Genomic DNA, 18,774 nt, shown 5'->3' with positions numbered 1-18,774 from the left:
CACATGCTAAGCAGTTTGGCATATGGTAAGCACCTAGTGACTGAGGAATGGTGGAGGAATGGATATAAAAGGAAAGGAAAATAAATGCTTTGGTGTATAAATATATATGTGTGTGTATATGCATATATATATGTATACACACATATACACTCATGTATATATAAATGTAATCATATGTAAACATGTTAATACATGTATAACAAATACGTATATATAAAATTTATACATATAAATATGTATTTTAAGTATGTAAATATGTGTATATTTTTTATGTATATTGTATATGTATGTTTACATGTTTAAGGAAAGGAGACTGGTAAAGAGATGAAAGGAATATGGTCCATTGTCAAGTTTTATTGACGATAGTGTTAATGGAAATAATAAATCAGCAAGTTATAATCACAGATAGTGAGCCATTGTTAAGAACAAACAGGAATTCTATAAACAGTTGTTTATAGAATCTCTGTGACATATGATTCAAAGTGCACACCTACCAGACAAAGGCAAATTCATTTCTTCCCTAAATTTTCTCTAGGTTGTAGTTGTTTTTAAAGTCACTTGCAGGCTAATGAATCCTCCTGCAATGAGTTGCAAGTTTTGTGTTAATTGAATCTTTGAAGCCAGAGACGTACAAGGGGTGAACCAATTAAGAAAATTATTTATGTGACTATCAGATGCTGCAGCACCTAATACATATATTAAAGGCAGTGCCTGCCTTAAAATTACCTGGTGGAGAAGATCCTGAGGCAAGGTCACGGTCCTACCTTTCAGCCCTTGTATTCTTGGTATGCAACGCCAGATGTTTTCCAAGAAGTACTACCTGGTACTGAATGAAAATTCTTATTAGCATCACAAAGAAATCTGTAGGTTGGTGATAACTTTGTTGGTTTCAAAGAGAATCATGACTATTTTATCCTATGTAATAAACCAGTGAGAGAAACTCCTATTATACTAAACTGTCCTGTTTTATTTGAAAACTGATGTTGGATGAACAGGATGAGGGAAAGTGGATATTAAAGAAATGTCTACCTTATATGCTATTTTGGGACTTCGAGGGAAAGCCTTAATAGTCTTTTATGAAGATCTTATAATTCACTTAGTCTTATCTGAAATAGCTAGATTTAAAGAGATGAGGATGAGGAAAAGTACAATTTGGAAGATCAGAGCTAGAGTGCCATCATTTACCAAGTATGTGACTTGGTTACTCCTTCAGCTATCTGAACTTCTCTTTCTGCATCTATAAATTAGGGATGTAACAATATTAATAAGCAACTCTCTTACTGGGTGATTGTAAGAACTGAATGGAAAGCACCTTTCTTATAAATGGTGGCATGCTATACATCCTAGTTTTTTTCCTAGTCATCTTTTTTAAATGAAGCCTGAAATATGATTTTTCATTGAAAAATTAAACCTTATACTGGAGAGATCACTGGTCTTAAAATCAGGAAGCCTAAGCTATATTTTTGCTTAAGCTGCCAAGAACTATGGGATCTGAAACATCCCATGCCTTTCTCAGTCTTCAGTTTCACAATCTTTAAAATAAAGGCATTGGCCTGAATGATTTGTAGGATTCTTTCATTCTTGTTTTTGTGTTTAGTGATTTTAAATCTAAATCTTTGTCATGAAAATCGATTATGTTTATTTTCCAAATGATCATAAGGAGCAAAATTTAAACTGCTTAGACTCTCTCCATAAACTAATAGCAGCTATGCATTAAAAGGCAAAACCTCCAGACTCAGTGACTTAACGCTATGTTAAGTTGCTCCTCTCATACAGAGGCTTCCTGAGATTGAATACTCTGGAGAGAAAATCCAATCTCAGTTTGGCATTTTATAGATCTTCCTGATATAACTTTTTAAAATTTCCACATATTTTACTGCTTTTAGGACAACTGGTTAGCAAAACCATATTCATTTAACTTACACTGATTCTGCAACAGGGGTCTCTTTGATAAGACAAACATTGGTAAGACACTGAGATCTGATTCTACTTCAGAAGCAGGATAACTCTTTTCACATTTTGCAAGGAAGTAGAAGAGAGATATTATACTATCATAGGGCTCAGTTAAGATTTAAAATGTTTAGGAACGTTAGTACTGAGGCTTACGTTAAGATTGTCAAGTACTAAGAAGGGGAAAGCATACTCTCTTGCTCCCTATGTTTCTCAGTTGAAGGAATTCTTTACATCAGGTTTTCCCACCCTGCTACATCCTCTCTGTTCATATAGGACAATAACAAAGAGCTACAATAGCTGTCCTTATCACTACTACCAGCACCAAGTACACAGGAGGAACCTGATCTGTAAGTCAGAGACTGGAGCCAGACCTGTGTGTTCAAGTCTTTCCCTTTCCTAGCGGTGTAATCTAAACCAAGTTGGTTTTTGTTTCTCTGTTTACTAATTGTTGCCCACGTCATACAGTTATTATGTGAATTATATAAATTTATATATTTATATATAAATATGTATAGGAAGCTTATAGACTAGTTCCTGGTAAATAAGCACTCAAAAATTTGCTTTTTAAAATGAATCCCTTTATATAGAGTGACAGAGAAATGTGTTGTGGTAAATGATAACCAATCAGGTTTAGTTCTTGTGGGGACTGAGGGTCATTGACCAGGGTTGAAGATTATACTCTTTTCACTTTAAGTAACCTAGTGTTACTTGGCAAGATGAGAGGTAGTACATGCTAGTTTGCTTTATATAAGCAATGTGATACTGGTGGACATTATAGGTAGAATCAGGAATTTAGAGTGGGAACAGAATTTCCCAGCAATCAACTGGTTAATCTCATTTTAAGAATGAGGAAATGAACTGCCAGACTACAGGAAAATTTTCTTTAGGGTTCCATATTGAGAAAGTAGCATTAGAATGAAAATTCAGCTCAAACTAGGAATGAGTTTGTTAGGATGCCCTTCCTCTGTTGACTCTCCTCACAGTAGAATTCTCTCTTCCTTTTATTATAGTTATTATAACTTAGATAACTAACAGTTATCTAAGATTTTCTGATCTATATAGAGATCACACTCAGGAAAAAACAAACCACCACCACTACCACCACCACCAAACCCAACACAAAAATCTTTGACATCCACCTATGATGGAAACAGCTTTATTTTTCTGTTTTGTGTCATCTCTGCAAGGTACAGACCACTGCATTACTTCTTATTCATCCTCTGTCACAACCACCACTTACTCAGAGATGGAGGGACCCAGTTTGAATTAAAATTGGGAGAATTTAGCAGCTTCAGAGAGTTTTGTTGAGATTAGAGTCATTTATTCTCATGACAGTCTTTGCTATAGCCACTATTGCCCTTTCTTTTTCAAGTAAGCAGTCACACTGAAAAGGTACTTAGAGTATACACACTTTTTCTTGTTTAGAACCCTTAAAACTGAATGTCACTTCTGGTTCCCGGATCTTTCCAAAAGCGACCTTTCCTTAGGGGATTTAAAATGTAAAGACTGACTTATGGATTTCCCTGTGGTCACAATACTTTCTTGCCTACCAGGGACACACATGTTTGCTCTCCAGATCTGAAGATGACAGAGTGTAGGTAGTAAGCTAAAAAAGCGTCAAACAGGAAATGGAATGGTTGCCTGTCAAAACTCCTAACTTCATGAGTGTGACAACCATTGATTCATTGTCCAGCATCTCTCCATTTTCTTATGTTCTGTGTAACATTTAGTTGAGGCATCATTTTGTGAGTTATTTTCCGAGGGTATAGTAAGTTTTTTCAAATTGGTTTTGAGATTTTCAGAGTGATGATTCTCCATTTTCTTTCTAAAAAAAAAAAATGAAATCAAGGACACTACATTAAAAGTCACGAGTGCTTTTTGAAGATTTAAATATTTCCTTCTTTCCACCATGAATTGGGTCTCCAGATTTTGCTGCGATTACTGATAGTAGAAATGGTAGATCTTGCAGCAAACAACCATAACTTCAGGCCAAAGTATTTACTTTGCATGCTCTTGGAAGCCTGATACTGTACCTATGCAAGGCCTGGTGTGCAGAAAACCATAACAGAGTTCATGAAACCACTCGTGGCCCTTCTGACCATTTTCCTTTAGCTCTGCATTCACCTTCAAGTTCTTCACCTTTTGGTTACTTTGAGGTCTCTCACCTTAATGTAGAATCTTTCCAACACAGAGATCCAGAAGGGTCAATGAACCTCTTCCACAGAATCCACTGTGGTTTGGACTAACACCCTTGGCCTTTTATAATGGCCTTTCCTGGGGAGTTTTCCTTCCTGATGTTTTAAAGGTTTCCATGTTTTCTTTTCCTTACTCTTCAGTACCACAACTCCGAGGAACACTATCTGGATCCTTTCAACTATCTTCTCTAATCAGCTCTACTAGCCTTAGCAACACACTTTAGATGCCACATAAAAGAAATATTTGGCTCTGTGATTTTTTCACAGGTTAGTCTTGACATGCTTTACTTGACTATCCCCCAGAGACATGAAGCATGAAATGTTTCACCATTCATTCATCCTTACCTAGTCTTACATATTACTTTCTTTACAAAGAAGAAATGTTTTCTCAAGAATTGCCTTGTGATCACCCTATGATGATTCCAATGCTTTGTCCATCCCCAGCAACACTGACTCCATTCAGTTTATAGAGGGACCATTCTGGCCACATGATCCTCCTCCTGTGGTGCGGCTCCTCACTTTGACTTGATGGTCTCTAATGATGGGCACCTCAGCCCCGTTTTGCAAAGCAGTCTATTTTGTTACTGGCCTGTACCTCCTTAGAGATAACTGCTTCACCATATGTAAGTTTGCCTCTGGCCACACAGGATAGTTTCAATAAGAACTCTTCAGACCCCTAAAAGTAAATACCACTTTCCTCAATTTTTTTCTCCTGACTCCATTAAAAAATATTTCAGTTGGTTCTGTGATCTCTGAAGAACAAAAGCAGGGATATCTCTGACTTTGATGTTGAGTGGCCTTAACTTATGGGTTATCTTAACATTTTTTATCACTTCAGTAATAATTTGTACCCTTATAACTTCTTTTTATGAATTCTTCCTCTACAAAGGGTCATGAAATGAGCTTTAGGTCTGAAGAAAGCCCAACCGGCCTTGAAATCTGAACCAGAGTAGTATTTCAGACAATTAATCTTCTGACTTTCAGTTTCCTTATAAGATGTGGATAACAGTGTTAGCCTTATGGAGTTGTTGTGATGATTAGGTAAAATAACTGGTTTAGAGTTTAGTATGATGCTTGGTGCATGCAGGAGCCTAATCAACTTCTGTTTCCCTTTTATTTCCTATTCCCCTTCCTTTCCTCTAACACTTTTAACCTATGCTTTTTTAAAAAAAAAAAATGTAGTTGTAGATATATGTGGTGCTGAGGATCAAACCCAGTGCTTCACATATGCTAGGCGAGTGCTCTGCCACTGAGCCACAGCCCCTTAACCTTTGCTTTGAACAGAGATTTTTGTTATTTTTGTGTTATTTTTGTGAGTTTCAAAGTAAGAAGCATAAGATTTTCCTGAAATTATATAAGGACTCATGAGGAAAACCCAATGAATCCTTGCCTGAAATCAAACTGTTAATCCTCTGTAGTTGGTAATGCAGGAAAATATCTCACAGTGAGGACTGAGTCATCCCAGAGCTACACCTGGGGAGCTCCCCACTAATTATGTTTGTTATTTCCATGGTGCCACAGATTATGTGGCTGTGGGCCTAAGCATTGGCATGACACTTTTCCATTAATTATAGGCAGCACAAGAGAGACTGTGCAGGAACACTAATATAAGACTTTCCTGAAGGCCATTGTGCAAAAAAGGAACTACAACAGGGAGAGTCATCTGCAATTAAGATCTGTATAACTTGACATGGTTCATTCTGTGGGTTCCACAGCTCCAGACCAGCTTCTCAGGAGTCCCTCTGAGATTGTTTTCTTGCAGTTTCTGGCCTGATTCTGTTTCATAGAGGATCTCTTCCCTTGACAGAGCAACCATAAGCAATGGATGAATCTCTCATAATCCAGGTACAAGAGAGCAAGGAACACTCTCTTCCTTAAGTATTCAACACACATTCCTAGGCTCAGACCCTGTTTTAATGTGATTGTTGAAACGGTGACTTTCTACTCAGGGAATAAGCTTTCACTTACATAGAATGGTGAACTTTATCCTGGGGTCTATCAGGATAGCATTGTCAGAAAACATGAGTTCCATATTTGATGTAGATATACAGAAGGAATAAAGGAAAACCCCTCCCAGATTAAGACCATATTTATCAGACATTTGCTTTTTTCTCCTCCTCCTCCTCATCTTCTTCTTCCTTCTCCTCCTCATTCTCCCCTTCCCCTTCCTCCTCTTCTTTTTATTATAGCCACTACTTAAAAATGCTATTAGAATAAAAGCATGCCTAAGGTTTTGTTTAAATTGAAACTTCAGGTTATCCTTACACACCCTGAACATGTATTATTTTTAATATAAAGTTAAATTAGCACACTTTTACAGAGTACATACTATATTCAAAATACTATATTATATAAAATTTGTATTCTATAGTATACAAAATTCTGTTAAGATTCTTACCTCCAAATTTTATGTCTAATCTTATACACTGATCATTTTTAGAAGGATTTTATTTTTGTTTTTGTTTTTGTAATGAATTCCACTTATCCTGAAGTCAAATCTCTTTCTTTAACTTTTTTCCTTAGCAAGTAATAAATGCCTCCAGTCACTTGTCTTTTAAAGGCCAACTATAGCTATTTCCTTGACTTGGCCCTTTTTAGGGAGGAAAGGAGGAACTACCAAAAAACAAAGAGAATGAATAGTGCATCTCCATTGCTGTGATCTTAGCATACTCATCTAACTAGGAAATAATCTTCTAGCTTACTTGTAAAATGTCTTTTATCTTCTCCGGCTGACTACAATATTTACAAATCATCTGGAATGGGCTGATGACCTCATGATATCCCTTTTAGTTAATACTACAAGTTGGAATACTAGTATCTTACTGAAAATGTTGCAAGCATGTCATTTCCCTCTCCAAATACTGCTTAAAGAAATATGCATATGTAATTATTTTATCTCTCTTTTAATATTCGAGCACTTAAATGTATCTGCTACTTATCTTCCTTCCTTCCTTCCTTCTTTCCTATCCATCTATCTGTACATCTATCCTGGTGTTAGCATTTGAATTTTCCAAACCACAGTCCCATTGATGTCTTGTTGCATATGCTAGATTAGTGGGCACAAATAAGCACAGGGAATTGTGGTCTTATGTTAAAGTGACAGTTAAGTGAATTTCTAGGCATTTTAGTTGATATTTTCTTTTACTATCTAGGCTTATTGAAAGTTTTCTCTTTTTGCATCTCCAGTGCTCTGACATTAAGATTGTCAATTATGATTGATTTTTATTGTGAGCTATTTTACTTTGCTTAACAAGGCTCATTTGGTGTTTTTAGAAGATGCTGTATTTCATCCACCTATCAGACCACTTCTGTTTTATGCATTCATTCATTCATTCATTCATTCTCTCATGCCTTTATTAATGCTTTTTCTCCATTCAAAAACCAGTGCTATGTTTTCAATATATTATTTAAAATAATTTGGGTCCTACATAGTAGTCATTTTACACATGAATAAACTTAAGCTTAGGTAGTCTAAGTAATTTTATGCAAGAATAAATTATTTACTCTAAATCACATGTTATTTCTATCGTACATTTTATTTTTAGAGGATTCTAAAAACTTAGGTCAAGAAATGACCTTATTCTTCACCTTGTATAAACTGGTCACTTTCTTCTTTGACAGTTTTTCCTGACCAGTTTGTGTATTTCAGTGATTTACAATAAAAATTGTATTCAGTATCAAATACTAGTGAGCACAGGATCAGTAGGATTTCTCACTAATTGTTTGCTACTTTCATAGTGTCCAGTGCTGTGTACATACAGAATACAAAAAAATGAATTTATTATGATTTTAGTAGTATATTTTGAGTGTCAGTCATGTGCTGTAAGAGATTGCTATTTCAACAAGATCCATTCCCAGAAAATTTGGAATCTAAAATTAGAAATGAGAACAACTAGGAATGGCCCATGGAAAAAGCAGCTCATGGAAAAAGATGGGTGACAATATGAATGTTATTATCATCAAACCATTTTAAGGTCATTTTAATTATATTCTAAGACTTTAAAAATTGGTTACTCATTTTGTTTGATATCTGTGTATATGTCTTGTTTAGTATCTTGCTTTTCTTTTGTGAATGTGTATGTGTGTGTGTGTGTGTGTGTGTTGCATGTGTATATGTGTATGTGTGTGTGTGATGAGCAGATACATTAGAACTAAAATAAATTAAATTTAGGCCTACCTATTGGGGGTGAGGGTTGATCAGAACAGAAATCTAGATACCTATACCCTTTTAGGATACCAGATTTTAATAGATAGATTAAAGTTAGAGAATTTTAGGGTCCCTTGATAAAGTAAAATAATCTACTTAGGAATGTGGAGGATATTCTTGAGTTAGCTGAGTTTGTTTCCCGATACAAGGAGCAAATGTTCCATTCTTTTCTTGGGGATGACTTATGCATTTATTTGGCTTAAAAAGATTGGTATATGTATGAGTAAATTTTATTTTTTTGGTGCTAGGGATTGAAGATGGGTCTTGATCATGCTAAACATGCTCTCTACCACTGCATTATACCCCAAGCCATTGGCTGGATGGATTAATTCTCTTATTCAAGTATGAACTGAATATCTTCTATGTACTTAACACCATTTTAAGTACTGGAATAAAGTAAGCAAGCAAAACAGACAAGGTCCCTGTCCTTATGGGCTTTAAATCTGATAAGAGATCTTCTAGCCACATTTCTAGAGGGAAGGACTGTCACTAGTGGTGAAAATGGAAATTAGAGGAGGGTTAAAATGATAGGCAGCCTGTTCTGGTAGGTTTTCTAACACCCTCATCCAGCTGGGAAGGAAAATAATCAAGTGTCAACTATTCCTGAAGGGGTATGTGTAAAACCAGTGCATGGTTTTTAGGAATTAGGGTGAAGAAAATGTAAATTCATCTCCTTTGATTTAGTTTCCTGTAGTTTTGTTCTGAAGGTGAACTTAAGTTACTGACTATCTTAACTTGTGACTCAGAAAGAGGTAAAAGCTGCAGCAGCAGGAGAGATTTAGGAGATTTGTATCCCCTCCTCTAAATTACAGAATAATCCTTCAGGATCATTTGTGTGATGCCCCCCAAGGCTAGTGAATGGAAGGACATTTGATGTTCCCATTTTTTTTTTCTCTCAGTGACCTTAGTTGGGAGAGTAGAAACACTGAGGTCAGAAGGTGTGAATTAACTTATAGATCTTCATTCACTAAATGTGTGACATCAGACATCAATAAGTCTCAGCTTGTATAATTGGGTTATTTTTATCTCCTTATCTTGCATGACAAGTTTGTTGAGTCCTAGTGAGATAACACAGGGAAAGGTTGTTTTTAAACAATAGATGGTAATGTAAATATAGCTGGTAATGATATTCTTATGAATTTCATTACATGATTATAATTGTCATGGCATTATATTTTTATTTACATACAATATAACATAGATGATAAAAGGGAACCTCTGAAAACAAATAGCATGACTTTACTCTATAAAATTCTTAGATATATGTCCTAAGTTTAAGAACTTACCCTCTCCATGCCCCAGTTTTCTCATTTAAAAACAGGGATATAACAGAACTTACCTCATAGGGTTGTTTTAAGGATTCACTGAGCCAATAATTGTAATGCGTTTAAAAAGATGTAGGACATTTAGCATTGGTGACATTGCCTGTATCTTGTGTTTCATATCAAAGCAGACCTTCTCCAAAATATTGAGAATCTCTCCTTTTGGGCAATAAGACCTTTTGTCTTTTCATAAAGAGTAATTAAGTCTGTCCTCTTTCCTGTTTTGAGGGATGACCAAAACTGGACATATATAGTAATTGAATCGTTGAAAAGCTGAATAATAAATGAATTTGATGTAGAAAGGAATTCAAAAATTATTAGAAAGCAATTGCTTATATTGCTTTTTCCAGCTGATTTTAACTGACAGTCTGGTAGAGAAAAGTAAGTGGGAGTACAGCTTTCATATAGGATAGTATTCATGGTCCTCTAATCCTCAAGCCAGCTGTGGCTGATTCCACTGAACCCATATTCACCAAACTTTGAGTCAGGGACCTGATCTCAGAGCAGGATGATGTATGAGCAGAGCTAAGCCTCTTTGTGTTTCCAACAGACAAGGACATTGACAACATTCCACTAATGAACATTCTGTTTGCCGTTACAATGTCAAGGTTAATCATTCATTTCAGGTAGATTTCCTGCCTTCATTAAATACATTAAGTCCAGGAGTGAATGATGATGAATATGATTCACAAAGTATGTTTTCCTGTTTTGAGAAGTCTATATTTCATAGCAGGGAATTGATTTAAATGGATATCATAATGATAGCATGCTCATTCTCATACTTGACATTCTTGTCACATATTCTTGAATATTACAAGATCCCAGTTAGGTAGACATTGCTAGTATCATAATCATTTATTTATTTATTTTAAGTTGTAGTTTCAAAGGCTAACTAATTTGTCCAATAGTATACAGATAGTGGGTGATTAAGACAGGAGTCAAAATGATCTTAATTGTATGAACTCAGAGCTTGCTGAAGGCAAGGAGAATACAAAGGTGTGTAGAGTTCTCCTTGCTAACTGACACAGGATCCTGGATGCAATGTGTGCTCAATACATGTTTAAATGGGATTTGTGAACGAATCCCAATATGTTAGATTCTGGAGTTGGAAGACTTGGCCTATGAAAAAGCAAAAGACAATGAAATGTTCTCTGGGTTTTCCTTTTAATATATGGAGATGATTAAGACTGTCATGTTGTATTTGTTTGACTGGAAGTCAGAAATATAAATAAAACTATAAGCATCCTTTTGATGAATATCTGGCAACATTCTCCAGAGTAATCAATTTTTTCCACTCATGGTGTCTTCAAAATTGGAAAAGGAAATTCTTCAATTGTTCAAAGAAAGAGAGTATAAAAAGCAAGATACTAATATCCCTGAGATAGCACCCTTTAAACTTCCTGCTTATTTAATGAAAATAACCAGTAAGTTGATTTAATTCCTTCCCTTATCCCCAAATACAAATATTATGGAAATGTCCTATAACATGGAGGAAGGCTTATGAGATTTAGTGGTAGGGATATAATTAATCAATAAAAATATCAAGGATTGCTTCTGAGTTCAACAGCCATGTAAATAGGTCCGAGGTAATTTTCCAGATTTCTCTATGCTTACCTTTCATTTCACTGAGGAGATGGAGTAAATGATGCTGACCGTGGTTTAAAGGACTACACAACTAAAAAGCACTCCGATAATAGCTACGGGAGTGCAAGGGAAAGAGTCAAGTCCTTGTTGTCTCATTGGATCCAAAACACCATATTCACCACATTCTTTTAAAAGAGATCTAAAGACATAAATAATGTCAGTTTCAGAAAACTGACATTGAATGTTTTTGTTTTGTTCTGTAAATGCTTAACTTGATATTGTCATGTCAAGACAGAGAGAACTTCAAACAACAACTGTTATCTGCTTTTCCATGTCTTGCCTCATCAACTCCTCTCCCATGCCTCTCTTCTGTATCAAAACATTCTCATTTTTCACAAGCCTGTAGAAAAGAGCAATACACAGAGATTTGAGAATGTACCTACTCTTTCTAGGGCTTCAAACATTTTAGGGTACTGAACTGCAATATTTGGGAAATGTGCCAGATGTATACGTATATGTGTGTATGTATGTATGTGTGTGTGTATGTATACATCAAACCATATATACATATATTAGACTCTCAAACTTTGATACCTGGAGAACTTAAGAAGTTAGGTTTAGGCTCCAACCTTGTAGATTTGTTTCATATTTTGAGAGGCTGGCAGGAATCTATATTTTAAACAAGCATCTCAGGTGAATCTCATGCATTTTCTTAAAAAAATAATAAACACTGTCATCATCTCTTTTACTCATCTGGCATTTTCCAGTTTTCAAAATGCTTACATGTGCATATTCAATTCTGTGAGGTAGATGGGAATGATTATCCCCATTTTGAGGATAAAAAAGAGACTCCGAGTTTAGCAATGATTTCCTCAAACCCTCATTATAAACCTCCCTCTTGCTTAGTTCTCTGGGTACTCTCCTTAGATGACCTTTATCTGTTCTGGTGTTGACTTGCAAAAGGCAGGGAGCCCCCAAAGCCAAACAGTACTATCTGTGACTGTCTTGCTCAAGATTGAGAGAAATCTTCTAGTAGCTAAGGAAAATCTGTAATTTTATTTCTGGAATGTGAACATTTCCCTAATTGACAGTGTTACCAATTGATTTTAAGCAATTCCTCTTGTTCCAACCAGGAACACTTTTGAAAATGCATTCAGCTTCAGTGTTGGAGCAGAGGTGTGTGTATGTCTTTTTTCCCTATCTTGTTCTGTATTGTTAAGCTTCCAAGAAGGAATCCATCATCCTCATTCAGCCTCACTGAAGTGCTACAGGGGATATGTGCTCCCGATTGACAGCTGAGGCTCCCCTTCCTCAGGGTGTCTTACCTGTTTAATTTTCCTTCCAGCTATATGATCTATTAACCACTATCTGTCAACCTCTGTTTTGGCAGTTTGGAAGGTCCAGGACCCAGACCCAAGTTATTGTTGGGTTGTTAGGCTTGGCGCTTGGTCTGAATAACCTCACAGACCTCAGGCCTTCTCATTGCCCAAGGGAATCTGCTAGGCCCACAAGTTTGTTTCCATATCTAGAGAGTTTCTGGGGCTCCATTTTCAATAACTTCCGGTGCCCATACTACCCATTTAATCCTTTAGCACTCCCCTTGATGTTTAGAGAAGAGTTTGTGAAGAGGAGATATTAGTGGTATTTAAAGACAAGTTGAAGAGAAATTGTAAATATAACTAAAAATCACTCCCAGACCTTAGCATGAATGAAAGGTTACTATTTCTTTTGCATTTCCAAAATCTTTCTTGCTCTATTTTAACTTGGATGACTCCTCTGCTTCTCTAACATCAGCTGTAATCACAACACTTCTGGAGATCTGGTTGCACTCCAAAAGCTGACTATTGACTGCTTTTGCCCAGGTCACTCCTCCACTCCACCTCCATTCACTGCCAGTGCAGTTTGCTCACTTGTTCTTTCTTTTTAGGGAATGAGCCTGCTTTGTAGCTATCCAGAGGGAACTTAAGAAGGCAGGAACTAGGGAGGCAGAAGCACTCTTTGTTCCAAAATGAGCTGAATGGAGGTGGGGCCCAACATTGAGAGCCCAAGAGACCATTGCTACTTTCCCCAGTGCCCATTTCATTCCTTCCTAAATAGAGAATGCTATGTGCTCCAATTTATTGGAGAGAACTCCTCCACCCTAGACCCTTTCCTTGAGCAAGGTCCTTCAACCCCTCGGTGGATGTGTTCTTCTCGTGGGGGAGGGACCGGACAGAGCAGACCCGAGCTGCAGTTCCTTCGTTCTGCCTCTGAGAATTTCTCATCCAAACCTCAATCACGTAGGATTGCGTAGAGAGGAGAAAAGGGGAGAGACAGAAGACAGAGAGGAGGGAGAGGGTTGAAGGGAGGGAGGAAGAAGGGAGTCTGGGAGCCCAGGGCGCGAGGAGAGGGAGCAGGATCCGAGAGCGCTGAGCTTTCCTGCGCTCCCGGAGTCCGACACCCCCACTCGGGCCCATCTGGACGCTCTCCTAATCTTCTGGTGCAGGAGGGACTCCGACTGCCTGCGGGTCTCCGTCCCACCCGCCGTTTTGGTGGCTGTCGCCTCTGCCTGGAGTTTCCTGCGGAGCTAGCGCTCCAGCCAAGAGAGCCAGCAGCGGCGCTCGGGAGCCAGTGCGGCTCGGCGCGCTCAGAGCCTCAGTTCCATGAATGGGACTCCGCCCTGAGCGCCCCCTTCCGGGCCTGAGGAGGCAGCGGTGGGGGGCGCCCAGCAAATCCACGGCTCTGAGCGGCCACCCGCGCAGCAAGTTGGGCGAGTTGGCGTCCGCCAGTACCTGCCTCCTGGTCTTGTCCCCTGAGTCCGCGTCTGGCACCAAGAGCCCGGGTACCGCGCCTGGTCATCTCCCGCTGTCGCCTGGGGCGGCCTAGGGACCCCGCCTGCGCCCCCGGCGCCAGACCATGGTGGGCAGCTCCGATCCGGAGCCGCAGCCGCCGCGAGCCTACGTCGCCCTCAGCCAGCCCCCGCCCCACCCGAGCAGACTCGCCGGTGTTCGCTGCGCGCTGGTCACTTCCTTCCTCGGCCGGGATGGGCGGCGCGGGATTGAGTGATCGGCCTCGCGTCGGGCGGGTAATCCCCATCTGATCTGCTGCCTGTGAGCTGCTGACTGCCGGGGCGCGAACGCCTGGGGGGTCCGGGCAGCGCGGCGATGACCTGATCCCGAGCCCGCCAGGGCGCCCCCTCCTTCCCTCCCTCCCTCGCTCCCTCTGAGCCTGTGCGGAGACCTGCTCGGTGCGGCGGCCCCGGGCGGACCATGGCGGGGAGCTCCAGTTAAAGGCGTGTGGGCGCCGAGCTGGAGAGGACACCTTCGGCATCGCTGCCTTTTGAGGGGGCTTATTTAAACTACTGAGTCATTCCAGATTTAGGATTCCCTAAATAATCACCAACTGTGCCCGTCTCGTGCCGGAAAGCAAGCGGAAAGAGAAAGAGCGCCCGCTCTTGGGACCCCGCGGATCGCCTCTCGCGGGTTTCTCCCCGAGGGTGCGTGGCCCTCGAGGATCTCCCTCCCTCCCCCCGCCCCCCTCGTCTCCCGCTCTCTTTGCAGTGCTGCTGGAGGAGAGTCGCGCTCACCGCAGCTGGAAACAGCTGCCCCCGCCCCGCGCCCCTACCCTGACTCTGGCAAACCGCTCCCACTTCGCGCCTCTCGGAATTCCAGAACTCGGGCGGCCAGCCCCTGGAGAACCGCAGCCGGTGCGATGCATTCCGTAGACCTCACCAAGCCGGGACGGACCTCCTAATCTCCAGAACTGCGGGCCGCAGGGAGTTAAATTGCTGCCTTCCTCTCCTTCTCTCTTGCGGTTGGTGGCTTGTTTTCTAAAGGAACGTTTTATTCACTTTTTAGTATTTTCTACCGGGGGCACGCTACCCTCCTCGGTCCAGAAGCTGCTTTGTAACCGGGTTTTCTATGTATGTATGTGTAGATATACTTTGGACACCTTACGACGATTGCGCCTCCCTAACAGGGGCACGGCTTGTTATTTCGGACATCCTTTAGCCCCTTCCACTTGGTACCCTGAACGCAGTGTGACCAAACTCACTACTACCCCTTGGACGCGGATCGTCTTGGGGTGCAAGTTTGGGGTGCACACGTCTACTTCGCAGGAAGGCCTGGGACCGCCCCGCCCCCGCCGCCAGCGGTTGGGGAAGTTTACATCTGGATCTTCACACATTTTTTGCCACTGCCCAGACTCTGACTAACCTTGTGAGCGCAGGGTTTTCTGTACTGCAGCCTCCTCAAATATTAGCACTGCCTCCCCGCTCCTGTCCTATCCCTCCTAACCGCCGAGGTCCTGCCCTCGCCCCGGTGGAGCGCGATTCCGAGGGCGCCGTGGAGCCTAGGGCCTGGGGCCCGCGCTGAGCTGCTATGGCTGCGGCGATAGCCAGTTCCTTGATCCGGCAGAAGCGGCAGGCGAGGGAGTCCAACAGCGACCGGGTGTCGGCCTCCAAGCGCCGCTCCAGCCCCAGCAAAGACGGGCGCTCCCTGTGCGAGAGGCACGTCCTCGGGGTGTTCAGCAAAGTGCGCTTCTGCAGCGGCCGCAAGAGGCCCGTGAGGCGGAGACCAGGTCAGTAGAAGCCCGGACAGTGGGCTCCCCAGAGGCCGACACCCTTTTCCCCCTTCCTTAATGCACCTGGATCGCCAACTCATGGAGAGGAACCAGGATCCCTTCCATTGTGGCCTTTCCGCTAATTTCCAGATATCTCCCTTTCAACCACTGTCTTGTCAGTTAATAGCTTCTTGTCCCATATACAGGAACACACTTTATGCTTTGATCAATACACAGTTTGACTAGAATGAGAGTCACATATATAGATATGCTAATCCCAAATAGTTTCTAGAGTCTTTGAGGGCATCCATCCATTCATCAGTTCATCCATCCTTTCAAACATTTTGTCACTCTTATCTCCCATCCATCCAATCATCCATCCATGAACTACCTGTTCTTCGTCTTGATCACCTAAAGATAAATCAAGCTCTTCCCTGTCTCTAATAACAACACATGATAGACATTCAGTAGACACCAGATAAACTTAAATTTATTCTCATTTTTCTAACTATTCCTTCATTTTCCTTTCACACTGTCCTCCTTTTCCTATTCCCTTCGTCCAGCCACTTTGATGATCTCCAAAGGCTCTGCTTATAAACTTTTCTGTCCTATTGCCATCCTCTGCACACTTAAACTTTTGAGACATTAGGTGAACAAGATGACACCCACAGTTTGGTCTCAGGAAGTGTAAGGAAAACCTCAGACTTATTAGAAATTTTCATAGCATAACCTTTCTGAAGAGGATTTTCTTCTGCAGTCCTAAACGCAAATGATTATTCTTTGATACGTTACTGCAAAGGGAAATTGGATACCTCTAATTTCAGTGTGACAGTTCCCAGCCCAAGCTAGTTCAGTATCCCAGCTTCAGAGAAGGAAAACAGATTGTCAAGATTTGACTTCCATCAGACCATTGATCCTGGGTGTGGCTGCAGAGTCAATTGCAAGATGCAGATGTTTTACCTTTGGTGTGGAGAACTGAAAATGAATACTGTGTGGAAAGAGAGCCAGTTCTGTGATAAGTTGACTAGTTTAGGTTAGCTCCTTAGCAATTCTGACCTGGTGTTCTCTTAAGTTGTGGAAAGAAACACATGAGCTACATGTAAGTCGGGCTTAGAATTAGCTTAAAAATTTGGGATGAAGTCTTGTGAGGAAGTCACCTTGTTTTATTTTCCACTGGGTTCATGACATTAGTCACTTCATCAGTGGGCTCATTTTTTTTTTTTTTTTTAATTCTGGGATGGCAATAGAGTAATAAATGTCAGGAGTAAACAAAAATATAACGAACCCAAGGCAGGAGCTACTAAAGTCTCTGTTATTTTACTTCTAATTGATATGTTATGTACATTTTATAAAGTGAAGATTTATGCAGAAGTTGAAGTTATCACTGTATATTCAGTGGTTCATATTAAGGGGAAAATAAAATCTCCTGTTTTGTTACACAGGGTTAGTTTGGAAGCCTTCTCTTAGGGATTATATGGTGTACAAGGAACTTAAAGGTTGTGAATTTAATGTGACTCTTAGATCTCTGTTTCTAGTACATTGTTGCACTCTAGTTGGGATAATTAAGTTCATAAGTTGATCCTACTCCACCTCCTCAGCTAAAAACAAGGTAATAAGAATGACAGGTGGATTGTATTTGTGAATGGATAAGATAAACTTATTTGATCTTTGCCGAAACTGATTTGCAAATGAGCAATTTGCAAGGCTTAATTTTGCATGGGAAGGCAGTACAGTGTGTGTTGCTTCCTGTGGCCATTTCCCTAGTATCTCATTCAAAAATAGAGAATTTCTGAGTTTATCATTTTCTTCAGTGTTTATTTAATCTGCTTCTCTTTTTCATCTATTTGGCAGGAAAGCTCCTGACTGGTGACTTCTTTACCTAAAGTGTCATAGTAACAATCTTGCACAGAGATGACAGGAACTGTTGAGATATTCTTAGTGTAAGGACAGCACAAATGCATTTGTACACCACCGGCTGGAGTTCGTTCTGAAGCTTAGCTTAGAGGAGCGGGAGTGTGACATGTGGTAAAGCTTTTGGGGAAGATGATAGTGTGCTATTACCCTTACTAAGGAAGCCAAACAATTAATCTGTTGATCTGCTGTCAGCAACCATGATTCACATAGTATGGGCTGAGCCTATTTATAGAGAGATAGCACCTTCCACATCTCAATTCCACAGCAGATTCTTTAGTGGATTAGAAGGAAGTTTTAAACACCAAAAAGAAGAGCTGTTTGAGGGAATCTGTTTTATAAGCACTTTGACCTTGTAGTCACTTAATATTTGAATTATTCTTGAAATCACTAGCCCTTCTAAACCATACCCTTGCATTCTACAAACTGAGTCAAAAATGGTGAAGTGGTGACATGAAATAACTTGTCCCGAATTTCCACTGTGAATTTCTGACACCAAGACACACATTTCACAGACTTTCTAGGAGAGTGCGGCTGAGGCAGTGAGGCTAAGCCAAGTATTTAATGGGAAAGGCCATGTTTGTATTTCTCATCTCAGGGCTGACACAATGAGTATCTCTTAATCTCTTTTCTTAGCTGAGAGTATAATGTTGAAACTTTATAAACACAATGAAGATCCTGAGAGTATCATGGTTCAGGGGCCAGATGTTAAAATCATAGAACCACAACATGAAAATGTGGAAAGTGGCAGGTTAGGACCTCACATCACATAGTTCCAGGGCCACGGCGGGTATCAGATGCTTTATGAATGCCATCCCTGGAGTAGAATCTAATGTTGCACCCTGGGATTGTGCAACAAAATCCTGACCTGTGTAGATGAGAGATCCTAAAGCTGGAGCAAGGTTGTAGTTTCTCTAAGGTTACACATATAGATTGTGGCAAAATTAGGACTAGAACTACATTCATTAGATTTCCTCTCCCTGTCTTCTTTGCAACATAACACAGAAAAAAAGTAGTTTGAAGAAGAGGTGAGTGTCCTTTGTCAAAGGATGGAAATAATTTT

General features: G+C 40.2%; 1 protein-coding gene across 3 annotated transcripts in view; it reads left to right on the top strand.

The window, feature by feature from the left end:
• Positions 1-18,774, top strand: part of Fgf12 (fibroblast growth factor 12) — a 540,917-nt gene that overhangs the window by 279,835 nt on the left and 242,308 nt on the right. Inside the window, exon 1 of one of the 3 annotated variants that reach the window (XM_047564226.1) lies at positions 14,188-15,818. The exons of the other annotated variants lie outside the window; for them this stretch is intronic. Within the exon in view, the coding sequence (XP_047420182.1) occupies positions 15,620-15,818 (199 nt within the window). The 5' untranslated portion in view covers positions 14,188-15,619. Of the gene's footprint in view, positions 1-14,187; positions 15,819-18,774 lie in introns of those variants that run through there. 3 annotated transcript variants of the gene reach the window in all.

The sequence above is a fragment of the Sciurus carolinensis genome, chromosome 9 (assembly GCF_902686445.1).
Source record: "Sciurus carolinensis chromosome 9, mSciCar1.2, whole genome shotgun sequence".
NCBI classification, from domain to species: Eukaryota; Metazoa; Chordata; class Mammalia; order Rodentia; family Sciuridae; genus Sciurus; species Sciurus carolinensis.
The sequence above is the reverse complement of the archived record's forward strand: the minus strand, read 5'-3'. Positions and strand labels throughout refer to the sequence as shown.